Here is a 16004-nt window from a genome sequence, read left to right as displayed (position 1 = left end):
AAAAAGGTTGTTTCCATACAAGAAGTTGTGGACTCTGCATTTACAGTGTGATTTGAGGCCTAGTCATTATAAAATATTTTTCCAGCTTTAAGTAAACCATAGGCATGAAATACATAGAGGTAAAAGGAGTAGTGTTAGTCGAGGTCACTACTTCATTTTATGTTTACTCTTCTAATTTTTTACACTCATAGATTAGTTCTACATGTGGTACATGGGTTGGCACTGTGCCTGCGTTGAGGCCTTGCCAAAACTCTTGTCACTACATTTTAATGGATTTCAGTGGATTTGAGATGTGGAAGATTTAATGCCAAGCACGAGTTATGAAAAATACTATGAAAATACTTAATTTTTTGAGAGGAAGAAGCAAATACACACAAATCCTTAAGGAATAATAGTGGAAAAATCTGACTTGAAGTGTAAATGAATAAAAATTATTTATTTAACTGATTCAAATAGTAGGGTTAGGAAATGAAATAAGTGACTGAGTATGCAAGTGCTTGAAAAATGATACAGGTAAGTTACATTTCACAAAACTTTGATAGAACAACTGACTATAAGCATATGATCTCTGTGATTAAACCACTGAGTTTTCCTTTAATTCTGTTTTAGATGGCAATGAAAACAAAACAACGTATGCTAAAGGAAGACTGGGAATTTTTTAAACAGAGGCGTTTTATTGAAGAGCAGGTAGGATTTTTTTTAAACCATGTTAAGTAATACTAATATTCCATGTGTATTTTCAAAATGCAAATGTTTGAGTATAGTGTATTATACTAGTTCTGCATGATCTGGTTGTGTGACTATGCCAGGCTTTAAACTTGATCAGCTAAAATACAAAGCGAGATCCAAGTAGAGTTACTAAAAGGTAAAAACAAGCACCGTGGTCTTAGCACTGAATGTGCAGTGTTAAAATTCTTGATGCTATGGAAGGAGAATTCTCTGTGCCTCTGAGTGGGATCTAAAACGTTGAGCATAGAGCTGCCTTGATGTACGTGATAGGGAGTATTGTGTTTGAGAATGTATCAAATTCTCCTGTGTATCAGAGCTGCGGATTGAGAGAAACAGCAGCAGGGCAAGATGATTGCATCTATTCAGACTTTGGAGCTGGGAATCCTGGAGAGGGCTCTTAAATTTGTTCTGGGGGTAAAGCTTGAGCAGAGCTACCTGCTTGATTTTAAGCTGTAGCCAGGGAGGGGCCAGCTGTACTTCTCTGTATCTGCTGTTTAAGACACACTATTCTCTAGCCTGAAATTGTTCAAGCGTGTATTATCCTTTCCATAACAGTTTACAGTGATTAGGCTAAAGCCAAGATTGGATCTCTGTTCATGTACCACTGTATGGAAAGAAATGCTAGTCATGAGTTAGAGCGTATGATTGTACGTTTTAGTAAACTTAAGCTTAAATTGCTCAAAAAGGTCATCAGTACTTTTGTCTATATGGAACATAAGCATTTGTTAGCTGCAACTTCAGAGCATCGGTTGAACAGGGCTCCTCAGAGGACTTGAGGAAAAATGCTCTTTTTACTTGATCCTAATTGGGCTTAAGTGAGCTGTAAGCAAATGGCTGCTTGGGTAAGGGTCAGGTCTGAAGCTTAGGCGCATCCTTGTTTAACCTAAGGTTTGTAGGTATCTAATGAAATTAAGTGCTTTCAGGATTAGACCTCTGCCAGTTGGGGGTTATTTGGATTTTCTTTTTTTTCACTAGAGTGGTGAAATCTTATTTTGGGCAGCTACTTCTTTGCTTGAGTTTATCCAGTTGTGGCTGCACAATTAGTGCTAATATTTTTTTCTTTGCAAGATAAGGATGAGTTTGCATTCTTTCTTCATTTGTCATCTGTGTCCTTTGTCCATACCATGAAACAAGATGAGAACTGCTCAAGTTCAGTATTTATCAGCAGAAATACCATGCAGGATGCACTTACAAATGACTAAAGGAGGTGGACATGACTACTTTCCTTTTTCATAGAAGAAACACAGTTTCTTTTGAAGTTTGAGTGCCAAAAGTGTGTTGTTTGTAAATTGGAATCTTTTAACTTGTGGTTAAAACACTGCTTTGATAAAACTTTCTTTTAAAATATCTTGCCCAAAGAACCCTTTTTTATTATGCCATTTGTTAATCAGATGTGCTATTGAATTGTTAATGGAAAGACTTGCACTACTAAAACAATGCCTTTATAATTTACTTCAGCTTAATAACAAGAAAGCACTAGCTGGGGAGAACAACTTCACAGATACAATGAGGCACATGCTGTCATCACGTTTGAGCATGCCTGACTGTCCCAACTGTAATTATAGAAGAAGGTGAGCAGATGTTTTTAACTTGAAATCGTAATAAATGATTCATTTCTCGTGTTAGAGGAAAAAAGGAAACATTATTGCAAGAAAGAGTCTGGTTACTTCAAATGAATGCTTGAAGGTCATAAAAGTGTGTAATCTTAATTCTTGAACAGGTGTACTTGTGATGACTGCAGCCTTTCACACATTTTGACGTGTGGCATCATGGATTCTCCTATAACGGATGATATCCACATTAACCAGTTACCACTGCAAATTGATTCAGCTCCGGATTATCTATCTGAGATCCGCCCACCTAGTATGTCTTCAGCAAGTTCAGGATCGGGTTCCAGCTCACCTATAACAATTCAGCAACATCCGAGGCTGATCCTCGCAGACAATGGTTCTGCACCAACTTTGTAAGTTCTCAGTTTTAACAATTTGGAATACTGAATTGAACTTCAGAAGGCAAGTTATGCAGGCTGACCACCGTTAGATAATTCTGTTTAAAATCAGAAAATTATAAGAAAATAAGTTAATCCTGATACTGAATTCAGAAGTCCCCCAAGTCCAGTTCTATCTATTGTGAAACAAAAATCCTGATTTTTTTTTTTTTTTAATTTTCCAAGATTTGGACTTAACAGCACTGCTAGATGTATGCATCATATGTACTTTTCTGCTTTGAGATTACAAGCATGCTTTAAGGCATCAGTTTAAAATAGCACATTTTCTTAATTTGAACAAGGTAAATGGTGATATTTTTTTCTTTGAGTAATGGTTGCTGCTTATGATATATTTTTTCTTTAGTTCCTAAAAAGCTTTTATTAGGCTTACTGAAGGCGTGTTAACTGGAGAATTGCATCAAGAGTTCTCCCTGTCAGAAGTGTTTGCCACCCTTTCTTATTTTGTTGAGATCACAGTGAGATTCGAGGCTTTAGTCTAATGGCAGACTTCTGCCTCCACCATAATTCTGGCAGTATAAAACTGGTTGATTGACTTCTGTATGCAGTTTGGGCGGAACTAGCCATCAGTCTCTAATCAGGTGAAATTCCAGAAGAATGTTTTAAAGAAAGAGGAGGAAAAAAAAAGTCTTCAGTACTGGTAGGAATGCTACTGAAGTACGTGATGACTGTACAGTCAAGGAATTGTCATTAGAACTGTGTTAATGTGGTGTGGTGAATGATGGAGCACAGATGAAGGGGATGCTTCTGATGAAATGACTTTACTAAGTTCAGTTTCCTGTTGCATCCACTGTAATGTATGGTTTACACTTCCATAACAGGACTAGAGTTTCTGTATCAATTTGGGACATGTTTGAAAACAGGTTATGTGGCAATACAGTTTGCTGCATAAGCATGTTTGCTATTTCTGTGAACTTTCATGAGCTTTGATGCTGAAATTGAAACAAAGAATGCAGAGTTCAGAAAATAAACAAGTTGTATCCAAGTATATACTGTGTAAGTAGTCTATTTCATTATTTTTTTTTTAAAGGGAAATATCACTGCTTCTTGAGGGAGAGGCATTTCTTGTATTGGACCTAACCCTGCTTGTTTTATGTTCTTGTTGCACGTTTGAAGCGTGACTTATGGTGCCATCACTTAAATTTTGGTGAAGTGTCTCATAGAATGTAAAAAGATACGGTGCTCAGTGTGAGAGCTGTTTTTTAAGAGCTTTGGATTGCTGTAAAAACATGAATTAAAGAATCTTTGCAACATTTCCCTAGAATGGGTACTAAAACATGCATGTTCTAGCTGACTGTAAAAGGGGAAACAGGACTTCTGTTAAGACTGAAAGCAGGTTATCAGGAAAGCACTTAGGTGAAGGGTCATTTAGGAACTAATGGCAGTTGAGAAATTCAAGATTTACTTTGACATGTTCAATGTTGATTACTTAAAGTTACTTGTTTTACATATTGTGTATGTATTATATTGTTTTGTCACTTCACACTTTCTTTAAGCAAAATCATTGGCATTTTTTCATCAAATTAAAGGTCATCTGTATCCTGTCATTACAAAGACAGTAGATTTCTTGGTCACAAGACATTGATGGAATAATATCTTACACAGAAATAGCAGAGAATCTTACTTTCTGTTCTGGCATGAAGCCACTGTATCTAGTAGGAGTGTACAGAGATTGCTTGATTTTATTTGTTTTTTAATTTGAAAAGTAAGGTCAGTTAACTCAAAAGAGAAGAGTTGAATTCCTAATTGGGATTTTTATACAAGTGATGTTCTCAACTTAATTTTTGGTGACTACTTTCACAATAACTGAGGTTACTAAGCACTGGGATTTATCTAAGCCTCTTTTCCTCTCAGTGGTAGTGATGATGAAGATGTTGCACCATTATCAGCAAAGTTTGCTGATATCTACCCACTGAATAATTACGATGATGCAGAAGTGGTAGCCAACATGAATGGAATTCACAGTGAGCTAAATGGCGGAGATGAAAACATGGCATTGAAAGATGAGGTACAACACTTAGATTGTCTTTTTTCTGGCATTTGGATCTTACTGCTGAAGAAAAGCTTGTCCTTCACTCCCGTGTTAATGAGTTAATGTTACACAGTCTCCTCAGGTGAGCAGTACTAGCAGCAGCTCCTCAGAAGCAGATGATGAAGAAGCGGATGGAGAAAGTAGTGGTGAGCCTCCAGGGACTCAAAAGGAGGAAATATCTCTAGGAAAAAGGGCATTAAGGAAAGATGAAGCGAAAATGGATAGTCCACCACCTTCTTACCCTAGTCAACAGGTATTGTAACCTATGAAGAAAAAAATACAACCTTTCAGTAACATCAGAAATTTGACTGCTTGAGTGATAATACATTTATATCTTCAATATGAATTATATCTTTAACTTGAATATATTGAGTTATCGGTAGGTAGCTGCGATATCTAAAATATGTTTCACTTGATTGTCTATTGTCCTAGGTAATATCCTTCTTTTTTCACAACCTGAAACGCATTAATTATATTAAAGATGTTTTCAGTAGAAGTGATTTCTATCTTGTGCTTATATGAATGAGAAACAGATACTAAGAAATGTATCTTGGTGGTTTCAGCTCGGTCTTTGTTAAATGTTGGTGTTATGTGAAACTGCTATTGGGGGGATTACAATGAGAGCATGTTGTTAATGGGTGCTTTTTAATGTCACATCTGAGGACTAATTTGTCTTGCTGAAATGCTGGGTAGTAGCCTGTTGTATGGATAATGTGTGGGTTTTTTATTATTGTGTGTTTTTGGGGTATTTGCATGTTTTCTTTTTTTGTTTTCTTGCTTTTGTTCAAGGTTGTTGCACTCTCTTCTGTAAGTTCACTAAAACACACAGGAAACTTTACCCAGAGTATCTGCTCAGCAGGTAGTGGGGTCTGGTTTAACAGCCAAACAAGTAGTTCTATATGACTATCAAAATAATTCATCTGATGGACTTGTCTTTATGTTTCTTTCAATCTGAGTTATCCTACAGTTCTAACATGAGTTTACTACTTTGAGAGAGGAAATGTTACTCTAAAAATCACTCTTATTGTACAAAGGATTCTATGCCAATGGAAGTCTTTGAGGGGTTTGATCCTCCCCTTCTACTTTGCCCTGGTGAGGCCACATCTGAAATGCTGTATCCAGTTCTTGGCTCCCCAGTGCAGAAAAGACAGGGATCTCCTAGGAGTCCAGCAGAGGGCCACAGAGGTGATTTAAGAGCCTGGAGCATGTTCCATATGAGAAAAGACTGAGTAACTGGGTCTGTTCAGCCTGGGGAAAAGAAGACTGAGGAAGTATCCGAAAATGTTTAAAAACATGTAAAAGGAAGTGGGAGACAAATGGATGAGGCCAGGCTCTTCTTGGTGGTGTGACAGGACAAGGAGCGGTGACCTAAAACTTGAACAGAGGAAATTTCATACAAATATGTGGGAGAACTTCCTTTATGGCATGGTGACAGAGCACTGGAACAGATTGCCCAGAAAGGTTCTGGAGTCTCCTCCTGCAAAAACTTTCAAGACCTGGCTGGACACCAGGGTAGGTTGTAGGGTACCTGCTTTAGCAGGGGGGTTGGACTCCATGAACTCTTGGAGATCTCTTCCAACCCCAGCAATTCTGTGATTAGTTGATAGTCAGGTGGGAGCTGCTGTTAGGTGTCCCCTGTGGTTAGCATGTCTGTAAGGCCTTTTGGTGGAAGGATTTTCTAGTGTCTTTTGAGTATTAAGCTGCAACTTCTCTCAACAAGCTTGTTGAGAAATCTTTTTTCTATGTATGACTTACTGATGCAGTAATTAAACGTGCTGAGACATCTAGCTTGTCAAGCTAACTGGAAACGGGTGAACAGATTTCACATTTGTTGCAGAAAATCAAATGATGCTGAAATTATATAAGTCTGCTTCCATTTCACCCTACAGTTTAGGTTACTTCCCTAAGATGTTATTTAACCCTTTTTTTCTGTTTGCTTTGGGGGAGGGAAAAAATTCTGAAGAACTCCTAATGACTTTTTTTGCCTGATAATTTTTCTTTATCAAAGCTGAGTATTTACTTTGTAATGCTGCGTTCATGTGATTCATTTCACTGATGTGTTGGAGATCATTTTGTACCATCTATTGAAATTTCTAATTTCCTGCCTTCATTAGGCAGAATATCAGCACTGAAAAGAGGTGATCATTTCCCTCTGCTCAGTGTTGGTGAGGCTACACCTGGAGTGTTGTATCTAGTTCTGGGCCTCCCATGTAAGAGAAACCTGGATACTGTGGAAGGAGTGCAATACAGGGCTGCCAGAGATGATGGAGGGCCTAGGGAACCTCTTCTTTGAAGAGATGCTCAGAGCTGGGACTCTTCAGCCTCAGGACGAATAGGTCCATGGGGATCTCTTTGCTGTTTCCATCACATTGAAAAATCATGGCTGTCAGTTGAAGTTTCCAGTGACTGGAAAAGAGGGAATATCATTCCTGCTTTTAAGTGAGAAATGAAGACCTGGTGAACTAGAGGCACAGAAAGATCATGCAGCAAATCTTCCTGGAAGGCACATTAAGGCATGTAGGAGATGAAGAGATGATCTGAGCCACTCAGCAATATTTCAGCAAGGGCTGATCATGCCTGAGCATTCCGGTGATCTTGTGCATTGGTGGATTTGTGCACTAGCTTGGAGAAGAATTCATTGACAGCAGCCCTTTGGAGGAGGACCTGGGGATTCTGATGGATGAGAGGCTTGAAGGGAGGGTGCAAAAAGGATGGAGTCAGACTCTGCTTATTAGTGACCAGTACCAGGTCAGGAGGCACTGGGCACAAATGAGAGCACAGAAGATTCCATCTGAACTCCACAAAGTACTTCTCTGCTGTGAGCATGATGTAACATTGGCACAGGGCTGTCCAGAGAGCCTGAGGGGTTTCCTCCTCAGGCATCTGTGAAAGCAGCCTAGATGTGGGTCTGTGCATCCTGCTCAGGGTGGTCTTGCTGGGGCAGGGCTTGGCCCAGAAGGCTCAGAGGTCTCTGCCAAGAAACCTCAACCATTCTGTGATTCTGTCATTAATTGATTCCATCAACTTCTTAATTCCACTTTAAATTCCTTTTTCATACCAAGTACCCAAAGGCTGGTCAGAATCAGATTTTGAATCTTCACATTGCTTTTTTTGTTTATTTTTCCTCTTTTTATTTTGTTATTAGATTATTACTTGTTGCTTGTGATAATACTTGTTTCAGGAAAAAGTTGTATTTACTCTTAATAGATCTAATTCATTCATTTGTTGTATATGGTTTAAGAAATCTTCATGTTTCGAAAAAAACCTTTGTCAAAGGCTGTAATATTTCTAAGTTAAGATGAAGTGTTATGTGTTTCTGAGAGGAAAGCATGCATGCTACCTGTCAATTCTTTTCTAGAAAGCTAAGCTAAGAAGCTATTGTTGCTTCTTGGAAAAGATGTGTAAAGCCTCATTATTGGGGAGAAGTAACAGTTTGGGAGCGTTCCTGTATTCCTTCTGGTAAAACTGTCTTTCAGTAAAATGTCAGTTGACAGTCGTAGTAAAAAGTACTAAGCTGAGAGAAGAAAATGGACACAGCTCTTTCCTGAGTGTCTTTTCTTTCAGAGTACCTGAGTCCTTTAAAGACTAGAGTCTGAAGATGATCAGTAAAAGATTCCAGGAAGGCATGCATTTATTTGTAAGGCAGCTGCATAGTAAGTGAATTTGGAAGGGACCTCTGCAGTGATCTAGTCCTACCATCCTACTCAAAGCAAATTCTTCAGGAGGAGCCTCAGCTCTGCTCTGTGTCCAGTTGGATTTTGAATATCACAAAGGATTGTAGGCTTCAAAACTGCTGTGGATAACATGCTTCAGTGTTCAGCCACCTTCACAATAGAATAAGTACATAAACACTTGGAGTGGAATTTCCTGTATTTCAATCCATGCCTGTTTTTTCTCATCCTTTCATGGGATACAACCGAGAAGATCCTGGCTCTCTTATCTTTGCTTACCTCCTCTCCCTGAGTCAGGTATTCATGCACGTGGGTAAGATCCTCCTGAGTCTTCTCCTTGGAGGCCAAACAATCCTAGCCCTCTCAGTCTTCCCTAGATGTGTGCTCTAAATCCTGAATCATCTCTGTGACCCTTTGCTCCAGTGTGTTCTCATTTATTGTACTGAGGACCCGTCAGTCCAGGTTTATCTCACAATCACTGAGCAAAGGGAAAAAATCCCTTCCCTTGACTTACTGGCCATGCTCTCCCTAACTCTTAGGGCTTTTTCCAACTTTGTCAGCTAATCAGCCCTTACCACTGCTGTTGTGTGTACTGTTTTTCCATATACTTGGGAAATTATGAAATATAAACATCCAATTCCATTTTTATAGTGGAATTAATCTAGCAACTATCTAATGTTATCAAGGTTTCCTCTTCCTGCCTGTCCTTGATAATTCGATACAAATTATCTTACTGTCACTGATAGTAGGTATTCAAAATCTGGTATCAAACTACGTTGATCTTGAGAGCATTCCATGCTTATCTAAGATGAAGATCCTCCATTAGTACTTATTAATGTTTTTTCATGATGAAGGAATTTTCCGGATGCTCTGGGTTTATTAATAGATGTATTCAAAAGTAAATTGTATTTATGATTATTAAGAAAAAAGGATGTATAGAATCATCTCATTGTATTGTCAAGTACATTGATTGTATTTTGTTGTGCATTTACAGGCTGACCAAGGTCCAAATGCTTGTGAATGTCATGTTTGCAAACAAGAAGCTTCAGGTCTAACAGCCTCTGCACTTGCAACTGGACGCCTGCCTGCTGGCCATCAGTTTATGAATCCTGAAAAGCCTGCACATCCTGCACTTCATCTTTATCCTCATATCCATGGACATATACCATTGCATACAATTCCCCACCTTCCTCGTCCACTTATCCATCCCACCTTGTATACAGCTTCCCCCTTTACACACAATAAGGTAAGCCTGTCAAGGTAGATGTGTCCCGATCCTAGGAAATTACTGTATGCTGGCATAAATTAGCAGGTGACTGAGTATCAGTAAAACTGTAAACATTGCTTTTTAAATCGTTGTCTGTTTGGATTCTGATTCCCTGTTAGAGGGAATAGTGAAGTGTAAGGAATGGGGCATAGTCAGAACTGGAGAAAGGCTCGCACAGCTAAACTAAGAGTAGTTTGCAACAGGAAGACTGATAATTTCCTTGCTTTCATTAGAAAGAATTTAGAGTCAAATGGGTCTGGAATGGTGGGAAGAGTAATGAGACTTTCGTCAGTATAATAGGACTAATTAAATCTTCATTTAATATATAGGAGGTCAAAATTTAATATTCCATTTTGGCGATAATGTTCTGAGATTTTTAGTTCAAAATGCTAGCACTTTTTTATTTTTAGACAGTTAGGCATAGGAGTCTTATAAATGATTTTTGTGCTTTGAGAGAACTTGGTTTTTTGCAGGTTCTGCAAAATTCTTTTGACTCAGCATGTAATTAATGAAAAAGCAAGTGGTACAGAGCATGGATTAAGGCCTGGTGTCTCCTTTTGGAAGCATGAATCAAAAATTAGGAATTGACATTGATGTGGTGCCATTTCACATATTTCATTCAGTCGAACTATGAGCCCTGCTTAAAGGGGCAAAGACTGGTTACTATGATGCATTCCTCTCACCTTCCTTTTTTTGATCCAGAGATCTTGTGGTTGCAAGGAGAGAAGATTAGCTCACTGTGATGATCATTGAGTAATTTTTAGCATCGCTATTAACATCAGCTTTGTTTGTCCTATCTTGCTGTTACCTCTTCCTTCTCTGTTGTGTTGTGTTGACATTTCTTAACAGCCTACAGCCTTTCTTCTGACATCCCAAATTGTTGCACCATCTTCTGCCATCCTTCTTGCACTCTTCCCCATCCCTTTGTAGCAGTCTACTCAAGCTGCCATCCATGTGATACCCTTATCTCTGCTGTCATTCTTTTCAAGAGATCTTTGCATGGTGGAACATCTGCAGTGTATTTTTGAGGCTACACCAGCAGCCCCATGTGGAGTGGCAAGCTGCTAGCACTGAGTGGCTTTGTTGTACTGCCCTGATCTACTAGTTCTGGCACAGCACCTGAACCAGCTGGGCTCCATGTGTTTTTGTTATGTGGGAGCTAGAAAGACGTATGTGGAAGCTGAAGCTTTAGGGAGCTTTTGTATTTGAACATTTTGTATTTGAATTTGGCAGAGCTGGTAGTAAAGCAGCTAATAAACCCCATCAGGTCAGGACTTGGTTCATTATATCATGGATAGGCTGTTCTGTCCCTGTGATGTTTCTTTTGTACCCACATGTCCAAGTTTTCTTTTATGGAGGATGCTTGAGCTGCTTCAGCCTTCCAGATCAGTCAGATGATGAAAATGTCTGGATTAAAAAAAAAAACAAGAGTAACTGGGTATATGATGAGTTTTCTTCATTGTGTTTAGATGTTAGTGTCTGAAATGTTACTGAACTCAGCTGATACTTGTCTACAATCTGTCTAGGTTTTTCATTGCATTAAATGTAGTGCAGAAATAGGATAGAATCACTTCCCTTTGGCTTTTTTAAATGTGGTGGTAATTGAACGTAATGCTTGCACTGCTCAAGGTCTCTGAACCCTGAGCAACAACTTGCCTTTATAGAACAGAAAAAGTATTTCTGTGGGGTTTTTTGTTGTTGTTTTTGGTTGCTTTTAAGAACAGAAGGTTGCATTCATTGCTGTGAAGTTTTAAGTCAGGAACCTGTTAATACTTCTAGATGAGAAAAGCAGACAAATAGAACCAAGTTGAAAATGATGCTTTCAGATAAGTGTTTTGTTTTTCTACTGTGCTTGTTTCCAATCCTGAAGTGTTAGTAATCCCTTTATCACAGCTGCTTTGTGTAGTAATGGTTGTCATGTCACGGAGGATTGCTTTTAGCATCTTGGGCTTTGGAAGGTAATAATAATTCCTATTAAGTTGTACATTGACATAAGTACTTTTTTAGATGAAAAATGAGGATCCACCAATATATATTAACCCAAACATTTTTGGAGGATGCTTTGTTTCGTATTCATCTGTTATCACAACCTGAAGGAAAAGTTTATGATCATAAAACACACACTTGTACATAAAATCTGTGTAACACATTATCTGCTTTTAAAAATCAACAGAGTGATCTTTTTATCATTCTGGGAAATAACGTTTATTACCCTTAGCTTTTTATGACGCCTTTCACAATTGAAACAATTTATGATTTGAATGTTGCTGTTGGAGTGACTGTGTAAGCAAATAGAATATCAATGAGGAAAATACTCTCTATTTTTGTAGGCATTACCGCCAGCTCCAGTTCAGAATCATTCAAACAAGCATCAAGTATTCAATGCATCTCTCCAAGATCATATTTATCCAAGCTGTTTTGGGAGCACTCCAGATTGGAATAGCTCTAAATTTATAAGTCTCTGGGGATCAGAGATGATGAATGACAAGAACTGGAATCCTGCTACGTTTTTGCCTGATACAATTCCTGGTGAGGTTTTGTTATTACTTGACACTGACTAGTTAAAATCCTTCTGTCATGCAGTGGAATGTGGCACTTATTTCCAGGAATGATAGGTTTCATCATCATGTTCTTAATGAGATGGGATTCTGGCAGGGATTTGCTGCCATTTCTACTTGAGTGGGACTGAAAATTGGAAAATATATTCTTACATCTTGGAAATAGGACTCCAAAGGCAAAAGAATAACAATGTTTTTCACCTCTGCCCACTGTAGAAATATTTTCATCTTGAATGTTTAAGACTGCAAAGAAATTGGAAGTCAGGGAGAACTTAAGTTGCATTTTATCTGCCACAAAGATCTGCTTATTTTCTATGGGACTGCAAGAGCACTGGTAATGTGGTACTGCATTCTCCTCCTTACCTTGCACAGAAATAAACCTTGTCATTCCAGAGGCATACACGTACAAAGAGGTTGATTTAAGCCAGGAAGCTTTTGGAGATATTAATGGTTGAAGTTAAATAGAAGAGGTTAATAGAGAAATAAGTGTGTATGTGCCTTTCCATTCACCTCATAGCAAAGAAGTAGAAAAGCTCTTGTAAAATGTAATTTGTGTGAAAAAGGAAGCCTGGTTTTATATTTGAATATTTTTCAGAATGGTTTGCTGTTTGCTTGTATCGAGCTACTGAAGTGATGTTAAAAAGAAAAGAAATTGAGAAACTTACAGAGAACCTCACCAGTAGTGTAGCTTCTCTTTGTGCAGACTTGGTTAGGAGTACCTTTTCGAAGGGGTGATTGGTGGCAAGCTTCTGTGGGAGGTCTGATCACAAAGGTGTTACCATAGTTAGCTGGAATCACCAATAATTAAAGATGTCTTGTACCATGTTGATAGAAGAATGTGCTGCTACTTCATGTGTTGCAATTGTTGCATGGCTAATGTGGACTTCAGATATTGAAGTTTACATGCTTAGCATGTAATAAAGTATCCAATATTAATTCTTCAATAAATGTATATGGGTCTGTAGCATCTTTGCTACTTGTTTGCACATATATCAGGATTCTTAAAACTGTAACTTTAAGGTTATTGACTTCTGCTTTGAGACTTAGTAGCACATTTTATTGCATCTGTATTCAGGGCAAGAGGTCCTTGGGAGGGAGGGGATCACTTTGCTGAACTGATTAAGCCAACTTGAACGAGGTGTCCTTGTTGGTCTTGTAGCATCACATCTAAATTCTTACATGTTTAATTCTGAGTACCATAAAGACAATTCTGTAATTCTGTGATACTTAATTATTCTGTGCACTTCAATTGAAGGGAATGATATACTAACGCCAGCACTCTCAGAAATAAGACCCGAAGCACTTCCTACCACATCTAGCAATGAAGGATCAGCAGTTACTGATGGCAAAGAAAAGAAAAATGCTGCAAAGAAGAAATGTCTGTACAATTTCCAGGATGCCTTTATGGAAGCTAACAAAGTTGTCATGGCAACCTCTTCTGCTACTTCTTCTGTCTCCTGCACAGCTACTACAGTGCAGTCAAGCAGCAACCAATTCAAAGTATCATCTAAGAGACCTTCATCAATAGGTAAGGATTTCTAATTCACACACTTTTTAGTAACTGTCTCCAGTACACATCGAAGTTCTATGTATGTTTGCTGTAGTTTGTATTATCTTTAGTTGGTGTTCTTAATACTCCTGAGTTTTAATCTCTGTATTCCTGGCTTGAAGAAATTTTTAAGGCATCTTAATATTAGGATTTGGGACTCCTAGTAGGCAGATCAGGAAGTACTACATAGTTTTTAGAGAGGCTGAGAAAGTCTACCACTTTAAGTGACTGCTTGGGTAATTAATTGGAGACTTAATTTCTTCCAGTTGTAATGTTGGTTTTTTTTCCCCTCCAAATTTAGGTGAAGTGTTCCACAATATTAATAAAGAGGACCATAGACATTCTGCACCAGTTGCACCACGAAATAGTCCTACCAGTTTAGCATCGCTTCCTTCGCTGTCTCCTGCTGCACTGTCTCCAGCTTCTACACCCCATCTTCCAAACCTTGCTGCTCCTTCTTTTCCCAAAACTGCTGCAACAGCCCCTGGGTTTGTGGATCCCCATTCAGGTCTTTGTCCTACTACGGTTGTACCTCCTACTTCCACCACAGACAGCTCTGTAAGTGCCCCACCAAGTGTCTGCAGGTGAGTCTGGCGCTTGGGTGATAGAATCAGTGAAGCATTGATTTCTGCAGAGTTGTATCTGTTGTTCCATAGCATGTGCTGTCTCACTGTTCTGCTGGGCACTGTAATGCTAGCTCTCTCCAGACAAGAGAAAATAGTAGGTGCATTGCTCAGACTGACTAGCCAGGAAGTTTGAGCTAACTAGCAGTTACCTGTTGTTATATGTTATGTTTTCTCGTACTTTTCTCCTAATTAGAATACTGAATTTGAGCAGGTTTTTTTTTTTTTCTCCCACTGTTTTGATCACTAATTTTTGATAAATTTCCTTTTCTGGGGAGCTGGAAGAGTGAGTTTCTTGCTTCAGAAAGAAGATGCGCATACGTTTTGGCATGTGAAAGGTTATGGCGTTTTCACCTTGTTAACATATGAACAAAGAAGTAATAACACTAGATGAGATCTTCCTTTAAATTAAATGCTTTACAGTTACAGCAAAATCAGATCTGTCATTCAGTCCTTCTGGAACCACAATATGTTTCATAGTTATGCAGCCCTTTGGAGGGGATAAAAAAGCAGGGTTGTTCAATAAGCAGTTACAAAGCACTGCTTACAAAAGTGTAACTGCTTATTGAAGAGACCTGCTTTTTTTTTTTTCCCCTCTCAAAAAATTAAGTGACAAACAGGATCTTGTGGCACCATCTTGTTTTTAGCCAATCCTGAATTTAAGTTGAGAAAAAAAAAATGTGTCTAGAACCAGGGGATTTTAGGAATAAGTTGTGGTATGAAGAGAGCTGTGCAATGCACAAGTGATAAGGCAGGTGACAGTTTCAAAACCATTCAATATTAAAGCTAAAAATTTCTGCCTCTGAAATTATTTTTCCTGGTTTAAGACAAAGAAGAACAGTTCCACAACTTACTTTGTAGGCTACTGATCTAGTGAGGCACCTGATGAGTTTTTCATAATTTACTTTACCATGCATGATTTTTTTCTTTCTGCTTAGTTTTGAGCATCTCCCTTTGAAAGCTACTGTATGAGGGCCTTAGAATTTGATACATCACTGGTGATTGACATCCCAGTTTGAGAATCATTGTTCCTGGTAGATGTACATATAGCTGTATGCTTTTTTGTTTCTTTTCTTTCAAACATTATTTCCATTATTATCCAGATATTTTTTTACCAACTTTTACTTAATTTCACACAGTGATCCTGATTGTGAGGGCCATCGCTGCGAGAACAGTAACACTTACGATCATCAGCAGTATGATGGAGAGGAGAGTCAAGATGAAGACAGCTGTTCAGAGCACAGCTCAAGTACCTCAACATCCACAAACCAGAAGGAAGGAAAATACTGTGACTGTTGTTACTGTGAGTTCTTCGGCCATGGCGGAGTAAGTTGCTGGATTTTCAATTTTATTTTGCTTTTTTATTAATGTGTCATCAGTTGCATGGATCTTATTAGACTGCAGCTAAGTGGGAGTTGTGTTGGAACTCACTGAAGACATAAGTAGCAAAAGGAAGTTGAGTGTGTGGGCAGAACTTAATTTTCCTCTTTGAAATGAAAAATCGAAACAAGACCAGTTGAAGGCAAATAAAAAGTAATAAAAATGGCTAAAAGCTTTAGCAAGCAGTTGA

At 38.4% G+C, this 16004-nt stretch overlaps 1 protein-coding gene across 1 annotated transcript in view; it reads left to right on the top strand.

The window, feature by feature from the left end:
• Positions 1–16004, top strand: part of FAM193A (family with sequence similarity 193 member A) — a 70771-nt gene that overhangs the window by 46222 nt on the left and 8545 nt on the right. Inside the window, exons 9-18 of the mRNA XM_048942541.1 lie at positions 610–687; positions 2188–2300; positions 2450–2692; positions 4589–4742; positions 4840–5019; positions 9432–9683; positions 12035–12233; positions 13518–13790; positions 14113–14395; positions 15574–15760. Of these exons, the coding sequence (XP_048798498.1) occupies positions 610–687; positions 2188–2300; positions 2450–2692; positions 4589–4742; positions 4840–5019; positions 9432–9683; positions 12035–12233; positions 13518–13790; positions 14113–14395; positions 15574–15760 (1962 nt within the window). The remainder of the gene's footprint in view (positions 1–609; positions 688–2187; positions 2301–2449; positions 2693–4588; positions 4743–4839; positions 5020–9431; positions 9684–12034; positions 12234–13517; positions 13791–14112; positions 14396–15573; positions 15761–16004) is intronic.

This window comes from Lagopus muta, chromosome 4, assembly GCF_023343835.1.
Source record: "Lagopus muta isolate bLagMut1 chromosome 4, bLagMut1 primary, whole genome shotgun sequence".
NCBI lineage: Eukaryota > Metazoa > Chordata > Aves > Galliformes > Phasianidae > Lagopus > Lagopus muta.
Note: the sequence above shows the minus strand (reverse complement) of the source record. Positions and strands in the feature narration are given on the sequence as shown.